The sequence below is a fragment of the Cricetulus griseus genome, assembly GCF_003668045.3.
Source record: "Cricetulus griseus strain 17A/GY chromosome 1 unlocalized genomic scaffold, alternate assembly CriGri-PICRH-1.0 chr1_0, whole genome shotgun sequence".
NCBI lineage: Eukaryota > Metazoa > Chordata > Mammalia > Rodentia > Cricetidae > Cricetulus > Cricetulus griseus.
The window spans coordinates 31,088,938-31,102,123 of NW_023276806.1; the positions used below are offsets into that span (position 1 = coordinate 31,088,938).

General features: G+C 42.5%; 1 protein-coding gene across 12 annotated transcripts in view; it reads left to right on the forward strand.

Annotated features, from left to right (window-relative positions):
• Nucleotides 1-13,186, forward strand: part of Ank2 (ankyrin 2) — an 842,037-nt gene that overhangs the window by 57,083 nt on the left and 771,768 nt on the right. For 11 of the 12 annotated variants that reach the window (XM_035451885.1, XM_035451895.1, XM_035451888.1 and 8 more), the window contains 2 exons: nt 6,309-6,539; nt 10,617-10,771. In XM_035451885.1, coding sequence (XP_035307776.1) covers nt 6,419-6,539; nt 10,617-10,771 — 276 coding nt within the window. In that variant the 5' untranslated portion in view covers nt 6,309-6,418. Of the gene's footprint in view, nt 1-6,308; nt 6,540-10,616; nt 10,772-13,186 lie in introns of those variants that run through there. The other variant, XM_035451892.1, reaches the window with a different exon arrangement.

Genomic DNA, 13,186 nt, shown 5'->3' on the forward strand with positions numbered 1-13,186 from the left:
GACATGTCATTGATTATAATCACCATGCCCTATAGTCAATCTCTTGGAGTCTTGTCTAACTGAAACTTTGTATCCTTTAACCAACTTTTTGTTCTACTCCTCCCCCAGTGCTATCCAATGACAACCTTCATTCTTCCCTCTCCCTCTATGGACTTCATGTGTTTAGATTGCAAGCACAAGGGAGGTGATGTGGTCTTGTTCTTCTATATCTGGCTGATTTCATTTAAATCTGGGTTCAACTATACTGTCACAAATGTTGGGGATTCCTTCTCTTATTAATCTGAGTATGATTTCATTGTGTCTATCTCTTGCTGGATGTTTAGGCCGACTGCTTGTCTTGCATCTTGCGAACCATGCTGCAATGAAGAACATTATGGGATGGATTCCTGTAGCAGCTTTATACAGCTAGTGTTGTTTAGATTTGGCTAAGAATGTTTATACTTGAGGGGTTTGCCTAGCAAGGATCTCCAGATTTTTGTTTTAAAACCTCTTTATGTGGCACCCATGTACCAACATACTGAAGGTTCTCCTTCTGTATCTTCTTGTTTCCATTGTTGTTTTTAGTCAGACACCTACAAATCTATGTGTTCCTTTGAAGGCAGTTCTTTTTCTCTGGCTGTTTCCAGGTCTTCTTTGGTTTCACCATGATAGCTCAAGGCACCGAGTAATACTCATTGACTTTCTTGCTTGAGGGCCATGGATGTCTTCATGATTTCCTTCTCCTGCTCAGAAAGCTCCAGAGAACGTTTTTATTTCTCTGAACACTTCTTCCTTTTCTCCCTCTTATTCCCACCCAGGACTCAAGGTTCCCACCCAGCTGTTTCCTGTTACTTAACCTCTCTTTTGGGTTTTAGATGTTGTTATCCTTGTCTGATGCATTTAGGGTAGTGTGTTCTGATTTATCATCCAGTTAGGATATCCTATCTTATGCTAGTGCTAATATCATTAAATTCTTCCTTGGATTGAACATAAAAAAGTTTTAAATACTTTTATGTTTCACCTTTGTAAATTCAACCCTTATTTTATCTACATACTTTAATGGTTCCCATATCCCTATGTCCAAATGGGACAGAAAACAGGTGGTGTTTGTCTTCCTAAATCTGGATTACTTTACTTAACATAATGATCTCCAGTCATATCCATTCTCTTGTGAATGTTATGATTTCATTTTTCGTTACAAGTTAATGAAATCCCAGTGTGTGTATGTACCATATTTTATCTATTCTGATGATGGACATCTAGGATGATTCCATTTCTTAGCTATTGTGAATACTGCAACAGCACACAGGATGCAAAAGTGTCTCCATGGGCTACTGACTTATAGTCCTTTCAGGAATATACTCGGGAATTATATCACTGGATCATATGCTACCTGTGTTTTCACTTCTTTTAGGAACCTTCATAGTTACTTCCATAGTGACCGAACCAGTTTATACCCAGCAATGGGGTATAAAGGTCCAACTCCTACATCATCGCCCGAGTTTATTTTCATTTACTGTCTTAACAACAGCCATTCTACTTGGCTATTATAATGAAATATTAAACTGTTTTAATTTGCATTTCCCTGATGGCTAATGATGTTGAACAGTTTAAAAAGATATTTATTGGCCATTTGTATTCCTTCTTTTGAAAACTATCTATTCAGTTCTTCAGCCTATTTTTTGGTTGGATGATTGGTTTGTTGGTGTTTAAATTTTGATTCTGTATTCTAGATGAAAGCCTTCTGTCGAAGACTATTTTGGCTAAGCCTTTCCCCGGTGTGCAGGCTGTCCTTTCACCCCGGTGATTGTTTCCTTTGCTGTGCAGGAGCCCTTCAATTCCACACAATCTCATTTGTCAGTTACTGAAATTATCTCTTGTGCTATGGGAATATTTTTCAACAAGTCTTTGTCTATGCCTTTATCCTGAATGTTTTGCTTGAGCTGTTCTCCAGTAGTTTCAGATTTTCAGGTCTGACATTAAGATTTTGGTCCATTTTGGATTGATTTTTGTGACAGGCGAGAGGTAAGAATCTATCTTCATTTTTCTGTATGTGGGTTGGGCTGTGGGTGTCGAGGTTTATGCTGGTGTTATGCTTGCATTGGGTGAGTATATGATGTCTCTTGGAGCCTTTTTCTTTTAGTAGATTTTTGTTTTTCAACCCAGGAACCTCTAAAGAGCACACTCAGCCTTGCAGTCTGTGGTTTGAACAGGCTCTTTCACCCTCCTGGGACTCCCCAGGCCTCACTCCTAGGATTACTAGTATTCTCACTAGCTAGAAACATGGGAAGCAACAAGAGAGCCGAGGTTTGTGCAAGCAGAGGACCCATCTCGGGATCTTTGTATTTTCAAGACTCATGAGAGTGGAGGGATGGAACTGTAGTTCTCTGGGGCTGCAGAGTCTTGGGCTCTATCGGGAAACAGCAGGTGGGTGACTCCAGAGATTGTTCTGCTCACTGATGTCAGACTGTCAAACTCCTGGGTTATTATCAGTTGTTGAAGTCTGTTGCTGGCCAATGTGGTTGTGACTCTGTGTGTGTGTGTGTGTGTGTGTGTGTGTGTGTGTGTGTGTGTGTGTGTGTGTTTGTGTGTGTGTGTGTGTGTGTGTGTGTGTTACTGTTCCATAGGCACTTCCAATACCAAGTTTCCTACCTTCTACTCTTGCCAGCACCTCAGCATCTGGCCCCCCTCACTCTCCATAGCTACCATCCAGAGCTGTCTTTCTCCCTGTAGGAGATTTAAGTTCAGGCTCCCTATCTAGAGCTTGTTCACTGTTCTCAGGCCTCTATAATAGCACAGTTTCAAACAAGTGTTTGTCATTCATGGTAGCACCTTGCCTGGGTCATGCACAGTGACCGGGATTCCTGTGACCCAGCCCGGGTCATAGGCAGTGACAGGGATTCCTGTGACCCAGCCCTGGGTCATAGGCAGTGACGGATTCCTGTGCACTGCTGGCCACCCACTGGAGGAATCACTGTCTAAAACCCACAACTGGCAAAAACCCACAACTGGCAGCTTGGGAGTATTTTTAAGTCCTGAATGTAGGACTGCATACATTTCACCCAACCCCAGAGTTATTCATGTTTATTTCATGTGTATGATTGTTTTGCTACATGTATGCATGTGTGCCACATATGTGCATACCCACGGAGGCCAGAAGAAGGCATTGGATCCCCTGGAACTGAAGTCACAGATGGTTGTGTGCTGCCGTGTGGGTGCTAGGAACTGAACCCCAGTCTTCTACAACAGCAATGAGTGCTCGTAAATGCTGAGCCATCCACTCATCTCGTCATTAGGGCCAGCTGGCTTACTGTTTTGGAGGTGTCTTTCGTTTGCTCGCCTCCCACCATGGCATCTCATGGCTGGAGTGCCTCTGTCTTGTTTTCTTTTCCACCAATCCTCCTCTCCACACGTCCGTCATGCACAATCACTGTTTTGTGGGTTTCCGAGTTTCCCCCCATTTCTTTCACTGAAATAGAGCCCGCTTTTCCTCATTCTGATTCTTCTTCGGGTGGTCACATGGAGGCAGCCTGCGTCTTTCCTCAGATTTTCAAACCGGCTATTTAGTTTGATAAAGATTCATTTTGTAGCCTAACCCTGCTGAGTCCACTACCTGAAGTCTGTGGGTCAGATTTACTAAGTGTCATCTCTGCTTCCATCCTTTGTCTCTTTAAGCCATGGGTATTTTGTGAGATGTGTCCACAAGCTTGAATTTCTTGCATGGACTGGAGTCCCTTGAAGCTTAGACTGAAGTCAAATCCCTTTAGAGAGTGGCCTAAGAATGAACCTAATGCTATTTTTACATTTTATTTTATATGACTGTGAAGAGGTTTTATAGACTTTGTGGCCCCAAATTCTCAAGGGAAGATTTTGATCCCCTTCACAACGGAGTGTTTTGGCAAAGGCAGTTCCCCTGGAAGATGAGGGGGGAGGTAAAGGTTTGTTGTGATGCTCCTTATATTGAGGGTACAAATTGTTGGGCCCTGGGGCGTGGGTGGCAGTGTCCTCTTACTTTCTTACCTTGTCCAGCCTTTGGATGTCATCGGCTCTCCAGTTTTTCCTTCCTTCCCTCTTTTTATGTAGCTTGAAAGTGCTAACAAATGACTGCAACTCAAGAACAACCAAGTCCCACATGCTTTGCTCTCTAATTAGATTTAAACTTCTTCCTGTCCCATCCTGCTCTACCTCCTATCAGTCCAAGAAGCTATTTGGTGGTCTGTGTGTGTTCATTGGTTGCTCAGGGAAGGTGTCACGATTGGAGGCTAGATTGTCACTGTCAGTGCCTATAAGATCCAATTTTCCCAGCAGTCTCCCATCCAACTCCTAACCAGGCCTGACCCTGTTTATCTTCCACTTTTGTGGTGGTATGGCTGCAGACAGGCATTTGGTTCTTAATGTTTTATGTTAAAGATCAAAACACATTTCCTCATAGTAACAGCATCGCCCAATGTCTCTACCCTTTAGGGCCTTGAGAATTTCCTTTCTACTTTTTCTTCTCTGAGCTCTACAAGATGATGGCCTTCCCTTTATAAGAAAGGATGCTAAGATACTAAGACCATATTACAATACACTTTTCTTTCTTTGTGCACCATCTAGTCTTCCTACTCCATTGCTATGCAGCCCTTTCCCTCAAAAAGGGATTCTAGGAAAGATAGTCAGCTTCTTGCTTTCATTTGGGACTTCAACAAAAGATGACCTGACTCACCTGCAGGTCCTGATCAGTAGTTTGTTCTTCCTTTCTGAACTGCCAGTGCCTGTCTTAGTATCTGGAGTAGTGGGAATGTGCTGTTACTGTTACAAGGTCTCTTGCCCACTCTAGTCCACTAATTACGTCTTGTTTGCTTGCTGCTCAGAGGGATGAGTGAGTCCTCACTTGTTTGTAACCGAAGTCTGAAGATAAAATTCTGGCTAGCCCTTGAGGCCTGTTCTGTTAATAGCCAGCTTGTTGCACAAAACATTGTGACTTATAGACACTCGAGTTAAAGGAACTTTGGATACAGTTTAGTGCAACAACCCAATTTGTATAGGAATCCTTTCTGAAACACATTGAAAGAGAGAGTAAATTTATACTCAGCCTTAGGTAATTTTGTGACTAATTTCTCATACCTCATTCATGTGAAAGCTCTTTGAATGTGATAACATCTTAGCTTGAGAACTCTGTTCGTGTTCACCGATAAATACATGGTTATTTTGAGTGAAATAAGCCCATGATACTCTGAAGGCTTAGTTTGGCATGCTTTAAAATCAAGGCCATAGGATAGAAGGGCATATTTAATACCAACTCAACAACTCTCTGCTTTACCATTCTCAGTAATTCCGTCATTGGGTGGATGAGCTCTGAGGCAGAGGCACTCATACCATCCTTGTGACTGTTACCATCTTTTCCTTGAGACTCTTACACTGGCTTGACTGCATGCCCCACCCCCAAGTGTCTAAATCAGAGGAAAATGCCACTCCTTAGTCTGTCAAGGACAAAGAGGATAATGTCTTTTGTTTACAGGGTACTACTTCAACCAAAAGAAGGCAGACCAAAATATTTGTTAACCAGGAATTGCTTTTGGTTCATTGGCTAGGCATTTTCACCGTGCTAGTAAATGCTTTTGTTCTCAAACTTACCTTGGCTGCAAAAGCTCCTTCTGTCTCCTTCACATTTGCATAAGGAATCTACTAACTTGCGTGTTATCTGCCAACATCAGTCGACCCATCTATCTACATGATGTATCTATCCTCGTCAAAGCTTTAGGAAATTGGGTTTTCTGGAATACCATTTCTCTATTTTACTTGGCAATATGCCTGGCAGTGAAGAGCTTTAAATTTGGCATCTGTCATTGCCTTTCTTGATCCAAATTACATAGCGCTAAATACCATGAAGAATACTGCACAGGGGAAATCAGTAGTGGGCTGTGAAAGTGGTGAACTTCACATTACCATGTGCTTGAGTGTGGCTATTAGAACTGTCAGCCAGATGCTTCCTGTAGACTTCCAGAGAGGAGAAAAGCTCCGTGCTACTGGGACCCAGAGGCACCGAGTGACGTATGCAGAAAGTACATAAATCATGGCACACATTCATTTTATTTGGCCCGTGTGAGTTCACCCTCACCGTAGGTGACCAGCTCTATACCCAGACTCTCTCCCTTCTGCACTCTATGCCTTCGAGGTACCGCCCATCTAGATCAGACCCTGCAATCATTTCACACACTCCCCTAACAGCATCCTCAGGGCCTGTCATAGATTTTCATGTGTTTGCTCTATTATCCCTCCCTGCTTGAGACTCACTGATAATTGATGACGCTTTAGTTAATCATCCTTCTCCCTCTTTTGTTCACCAGGTACCTCAGCCTTCAAGGGGCCTCTTTATTGAGAATCAATGCCTCTCCTAGGTAATTGATCACCGTAGACCCAGGGACACTCAATTCATCCCCGAGGGTGGGCAATCATCATGAATAATCAAGATGCTGTGGTTTCGATACTGCATGAATGTAAGCGAGTGCTGGATCATCTCTTGCTGGAAACGCCAGATGTGTCTACAGAGGACAAGAGTGAGGACCAGCGGTGCAGAGGTGAGGTTCTGATGGGAGACACCAGGGGTTGAGCCAGAAGCTTCAGTGCTTGCACCCTTGCCTGAATGACGCATTCTCCTCTCTGCCCTATTTTTCTTCTCCTGGCAGATGACCACCGAGAGATGAGTGGATTTCCAGGATATGAATGGGACGGGCTGCAGGCTGGCAGGCAGGGAAGAAGCCCACTTTGTTGCAGAGAATTGCTGTCAGTTCTAATTTTAGGCTTCAGTAAACATGAGGCTACAAGAAACAGTTTAGTTCAGGAAGAACAAAGAGTCCAAGTTGGCTGGTGCACACAAATTTCAATTATTAAAAAATTGAAGCAACTTCTGAATGGTGGCACATATTTTTTCTCAAACAAGGAATTTGTGCTTCATCAGTTTCCATAGACTTCCATGGCTTCCATAAATAGGTCATCTCACCAGTATGGTCAGTCTCTGTTTTCTTTGTCACCAACAAACTCATCAGGCCATTTTAAAAATACATTCAATGATCTCAAGAAAGACTGTTTACATCATAATGATGGCCTGGATTTTTTCTTGATTCTTGGTTTATGCTATTGATAGTTACAGACATTGTTTGTGAAGCTCAATCACATAATCACATAATCTAGAAAGCTACAAAAGCTTTCTTTCTTCTTTCTCCAACTTTGGAGAGGCAACTTCTTTATTTAGGTTCTTTTTTTTTAATTGTTCAAATCATTTTCCTTCCATTTGCTTAAGCATTTTCTTTGTATGTGCTTTTAATATTTTTCCCACGTATTTTTAGTGTTTCATTTAAAAATAAGATGCCTGAATAAGATATACAATGTGATGGGAAGGTCCTGGGATGGGCTTTCCCCCTAGTTATGGTACATAGGCACATACATGTCTAACAGGACATTTTAGGTACCTATGGGAGTTTGAGCTATGTCATTCTACTCCCTTCTGGATGAAGTCCTGTACTTGCAGTCAGATCCCCAAAACAAACCTCGGTGTGTGCTTCCATTCTTTACTAGCTGGACTTCCTACTAGCTGCATGTATTTGTCAACCAGGGATCACAGGCTCCTCATGTCAGTTCTTGGTCCTCAGCCACAGGTTCTAGGTATCTGGCCAATAAGTGGTAGCCAGCTAGTTCTCTGTCACCCTGGGTCTGTGTGTGGGTTGGGTTGTTTTTCTTGTTTTTCCTAGAGTTTTTCTAGTGTCCTCTTTCTGTATTTAGTGTGTGTCCTCACTTAGGCTTTGTATCCTCCCTGTTGAAGCCCAAGGCCTCTGTGAGATGACACTTTCTTCCTAAGTGACACAGAACAGGAGAAATGATGAATTTAGTTTCAGCTAAGGCAAATCAAGACTGTAAAATCATTCCATTAGACATGGCCCTTCAGGTAAGCGTCTAGCGCCAGGGCCAGATAACCAGTGAGGAAGGAGTTCTCATATGCAGAGTGGTGTACTTGCACGAATCCCCACAGTTCCTGTGGCCTGCATCTGTGCAGAACCCCTCCTATTCGGTGGGCAGGTGGTTGTGAGCAGCTTTGGTCCATTGGTTGTGGCACTATGGATGTTTGACTGCCTGGAATCATAGAGAAAAATATTAGTGCAGGGTCACTTATGGTCACAGCAGCTGGTGAACTTGGGAACATAGACACAGCATATTCTCTTGCCTTTACCTTCAACCCATCTCTCTCCTCCCTGCTCCTGACAAAGTGGGAGATGGAACAAGAACTGAAATGTAATATAGCTTTCAAGCCTGTCTTTCAGGGGTATCATATATTTCAGTGTGCTCCACGGGCCTATTTACAGTTTGGTTTGGAGAAGGGTTATGGAGGAGACATAAACTATTGGTAAAGAATAAACTTTCTCTCATCTGGGCATGGCGGTTCATCCCTGTCATCCCAGCGTGGGAGGATCAAGAGTTTGAGACCAGCCTAGGATAAACAGCCATACCGTGTTTCAATAATAGTAATAGAAGAAGGCAGAAGGAGAAACATCCTCCAACATTGTGAAGAAATTATTCAATTAACAGCACAATGGAAGTCTATGAACCCAGGAATGGAATTTTCATTATCCAGTGACTATTCTTCCCTTTTTGTATCTAACATTATTTACAGTCAAATTGAGACACTGAGAATGGGAAGGGACATTATCTGTAAGTCTACTGGACCACATGGGACCATCCCCCTCCAACAGTCATCTTCCTCACTGCATTTAGAAACACCCTTGAAGAAACGTGCTCTGCACACAGGTTACATTTGTAGAAACTGAAATTCTCTGACTAGCAGTTACACAGACATATTTTGCAGCCAAATGTGATCATGATAGCTCTAGGACTCTGCTCCCATAGGAATGCAGAGGAAGGACCCAGGAGGTGCTGTACTGGAAGCCACAATTTCAATGGGATAGGACAGTCATCTCTGGTTGCCAACACTAGTCACTCATTGGTGTGGTCTCCTCAATGCCAAGCAGTCTTTCCCTATCCAGAAACTCCCTTTCCTTTGCTCAGCTGGTGACAAGTTCACATAAAGATGTCCAGGACCAAGTCAGGTTTTCTTCCTTCTTGTTTTACTCATCTGTCACATTCTGTTTTCTCAGGTAGATTTAATGCTGTCTTGGTGTTTTAACCATGGCAGTATGCTACCATAGTGATGTGGTTACAAAAGAATGAGATATGAAACATGATAGCTGTGTTAAGGATGCTTTCAGCCCAGGAGGACAGGGAGCTGTGATCGCAGAACAGTGGGGTGCAGGCTGAAGGGGACATGCCCCTGTGAGTTTGGAAGTACAGGGCAGAGGCATTTCAGTTCCACTGAGAGGTCATGACAGACTCACGGGAAGTGGCAATATTTGTTTCGAATACCAAAGGCAGTGGGCCTGAGTTTGATCATCAGGCTTTGGGAGTAGGGCAAGTTACAAACAGAACAGAATGTATAAAACCAAAGAACTTAAAAAATGTTGTGTAAAGTGTTGTCCTTGTCTACCTTGTTAGAAAAGTGGGGAGGGGCTCAGCCTTATTAAAGATTGGGAGGATGGCCTGAAAATACAGAAAAGAAAGAGATTAGCTCTTGGGCTCTATGGGACTTGATAGTTGACTCGATTAAGTGAGGGAAAGAAAGCAAATATCTAGAATGACTGGGCGTCAGATTTGGGTGTGGTGGTTCCATTCATCAAAAGAATATATAGGGGGAAATGGAATAAGAAAACAGCTGATGAACTACGTTTTAGATGTGTTCAATATGAGACACAAGACAAACATAGAGAGAACTATAGACAGCCTTGTTCAGAACCCTGGCATTGTATGTTCTTCAAAACAGACTGATACCATTACAAGGAAGGTTCTGTGGAGTGTGTGCTATACAGTATATTCAAAGTGAAGCAGACGATGGGCCTCGTCAGTGTAGAACTTCTTGCTATGGAATTTTGAGTGTCAACTAGGACAATCAGCCTACTCAACTCTGGTGTGGTCAAAACTAGAGAAACACTAAGAGATTTCAGAGCTTTTTTGTGTTTAGACAAGAGACTGTCAACCAGGATCATTAGGATCGGTACCTGCTGAGAGACTTAACCACAGTTACTAATTTGAAACGGGACCACTTCATAAATTAACTGCTATCAGCAGAAATTCCATCTGTGAGTTTGTACTTTTTGTCTGGAAATAAGCATAGTCAGTGGTTAAAGGGTAAGATGGGCCAAGGTCTTAGAGAAGCAAAAAGAGAGTGAACAAATCGATTCCCTTCTCAGGTACCACAGGCTCAAAATGCCATTCCATTCTAGCCCTGTTCTCACTTTACAGGGAACAGAATATTTCCTTCATGCCTTTCTCTGATTCTTCATGCAGAGACAGTCACTCGAGTGCTTTACTTCCTGTTAAAAACCTTTCTCAATGCCTGACTACCCCAATTTACCTGTAGGGCACTGTAGACTCAGGCCACCCATGACAGATAGCTCCTTGCTATTATTCTTCAAGGTAGCCCCAACAGCTTGGACCAGCCAGCCACAGCTAGGAAAAGTGTTTTAGCCCCTGAGGTGCTTCATCATAACACGGGGAGCTCAACAGTCCTTTCTTTGACTGCAATTTCCTTAACTGAACTCTGACCTTTTCAGCTTCACTCCCCAGAGAGTTAAGGACCCTGATCCAGGAGGCAAAGGAAATGAAGTGGCCCTTCGTGCCTGAAAAGTGGCAGTACAAACAAGCCATGAGCCCAGAGGACAAAACAAACCTGCAAGACATGATTGGCGCCAGGCTGCAGCAGTTACTGGTAGGAAAAGCCACACCACCTGTTCCCTCTGACATCCCCAAGTGAGAACATTTAGACTTTAAGTGGTCTAACAGATTAAATTTCTCTGAAGTACAAGACAGATCTTACTCCTATGGTCAGCTCTGCCAGGTTGACTAATGTGGGGGAAACAGCTATTTAAAAACGTCATTTTCCTGTAGCCTCCTGTGTTAGAAAGACAAACCTAATGGGAATGAAGAAGGGGGGACGGAGGGCAAGTCTGAAACCTGTTGTCTTGAAATAGTTCCATCTTCTTGGTGGACCTGAGTTGTTTTGGTTCTACTGTGCCTTAAGACATTTTTATTTTGAAATGATACTTTCTAGAATTTGGATAATTAAAAAAAAAGGTATCTCCCCACTATCTCATGTTGATGGCTAAGCTACTGGTCCATGGCATGTCATTTCTGCCCACCTTGGCAGTTCTGTTCACTCTCTTGGCTCCTCATGACTAAAGCCATTCTGGAAGCATCAAGTCAAGGTCATGGATGCACTTAGTCTTCAACTCATATTTTTTTCAGTGTATTGTAATGTAAGGATTGTAATTCCTGGATTTATGTTGAGGTCTTTGATACATTTGGACTTAAGTTTAGTGCATGGCGATAGATACAGATCTATCTGCAATCTTCTACATGTCAGCATCCAGTTATGCCAACACCAATTGTTGAAGATGCTTTCTTTTTTCCATTATATAGTTTTAGCTTCTTTGTCAAAAATCAGTTGCTCATAGGTGTGTGGGTTAATATCAGAGTCTTCAATTCGATTCCATTGGTCTACCTCTATGTTTTTGTGCCAATACCAAGCTGTTTTCATTACTATAGTTCTATAGTAGAGCTTGAAGTCAGGGATGGTGATGCCTCCAGAAGTTCCTTTTTTATACAGGGTTGTTTTGGCTATCCTGGGTTTTTTTTTTTTTTTTTTTTTTTTTTTGGTTTTCCATATAAAGGTGAGTATTGTCCTTTCAAGGTCTGTGAAGAATTGTGCTGGGATTTTGATGAGGATTGCATTGAATCTGTTGATGGCTTTTGGTAAGATTGCCATTTTTCTATGTTGATCCGAAGACCTCAACATAAATCCAGGCACACTGAACCTCTTAGAAGAGAAAGGGAGAGGTACCCTTGAACCAATTGGCACAGGAGACCGCTTCCTGAACACAATGCCAGTAGCACAGACACTGAGATGACAATTAATAAATGGAACCTCCTGAAACTGAGAAGCTTCTGTAAGGCAAAAGACACAGTCAACAAGACAAAACGACAGCCCACAGAATGAGAAAAGATCTTCACCAACCCCACATCTGACAGAGGGCTGATTTCCAAAATATACAAAGAACTCAAGAAGCTAGTCACCAAAACACCAAATAACTCAATTAAAAAGTGGGATACAGAACTAAACAGACAATTATCAATAGAGGAATCTAAAATGGCTGAAAGACACATAAGAAAGTGTTCAACATCCTTAGCCATCAAGGAAATGCAAATCAAAACAACTCTGAGAAAGCATCTTACACCCATCAGAATGGCTAAAACTAAAACACCAATGACATTTTATGCTACAAAGGATGTGGAGAAAGGGGAACACTCCTCCATTGCTGGTGAGAGTGCAAACTTGTACAGCCATTTTGGAAATCAGTATGGAGGTTTCTCCGGAGAATGGGACTCAGTCTACCTCAAGATCCAGCAATTCCACTCTTAGGCATATACCCAAAGGATGCACACTCATACAACAAGGACATCTGTTCAACCATGTTCATAGCAGCATTATTTGTAATAGCCAGAACCTGGAAGCAACCTAGATGCCCCTCAGCTGAAGAATGAATAAAGAAAATCTGGTATATTTACACAATGGAGTACTACTCAGCGGGAAAAAACAATGAAATCTTGATATTCGAAGGCAAATGAATGGCACTAGAAGAAACCATCCTGAGTGAAGTAACCCAGTCACAGAAAGACAAAAATGGTATGTACTCACTCATATACAGATATTAGACATAGAGCAAAGGATTACCAGACTACAATCCACACCTCCAGAGAAGCTAGGAAACAAGGAAGACTGTAAGAGAGAGACATACATGGTCCCATGGTGAAGGGGGAAGGGACAAGAGCTCCTGAACAAATTGGGAGCATGGGGGAGGGGGAGAGAGGCAGGAGAAAGAGGAAGGGAGAAGAGGAGCAGAGAGGAGTACATGAGGTATCAGGAAGATTGAGTTGGGAGAGGAATAGAGAAGAGTAAGAAAGAGACAAATCAATAGAGGGAGCCATTATAGGTTTAAAGAGAAATCTAGCACTAGGGAAATGTTCAGAGATCCACAAGGATGACCCCAACTAGGATTCTAAGCAATAGTGGAGAAGCTACCTTAAATGCCCTTCCCCTATAATGAGAAAGATGACCACCTTAAAT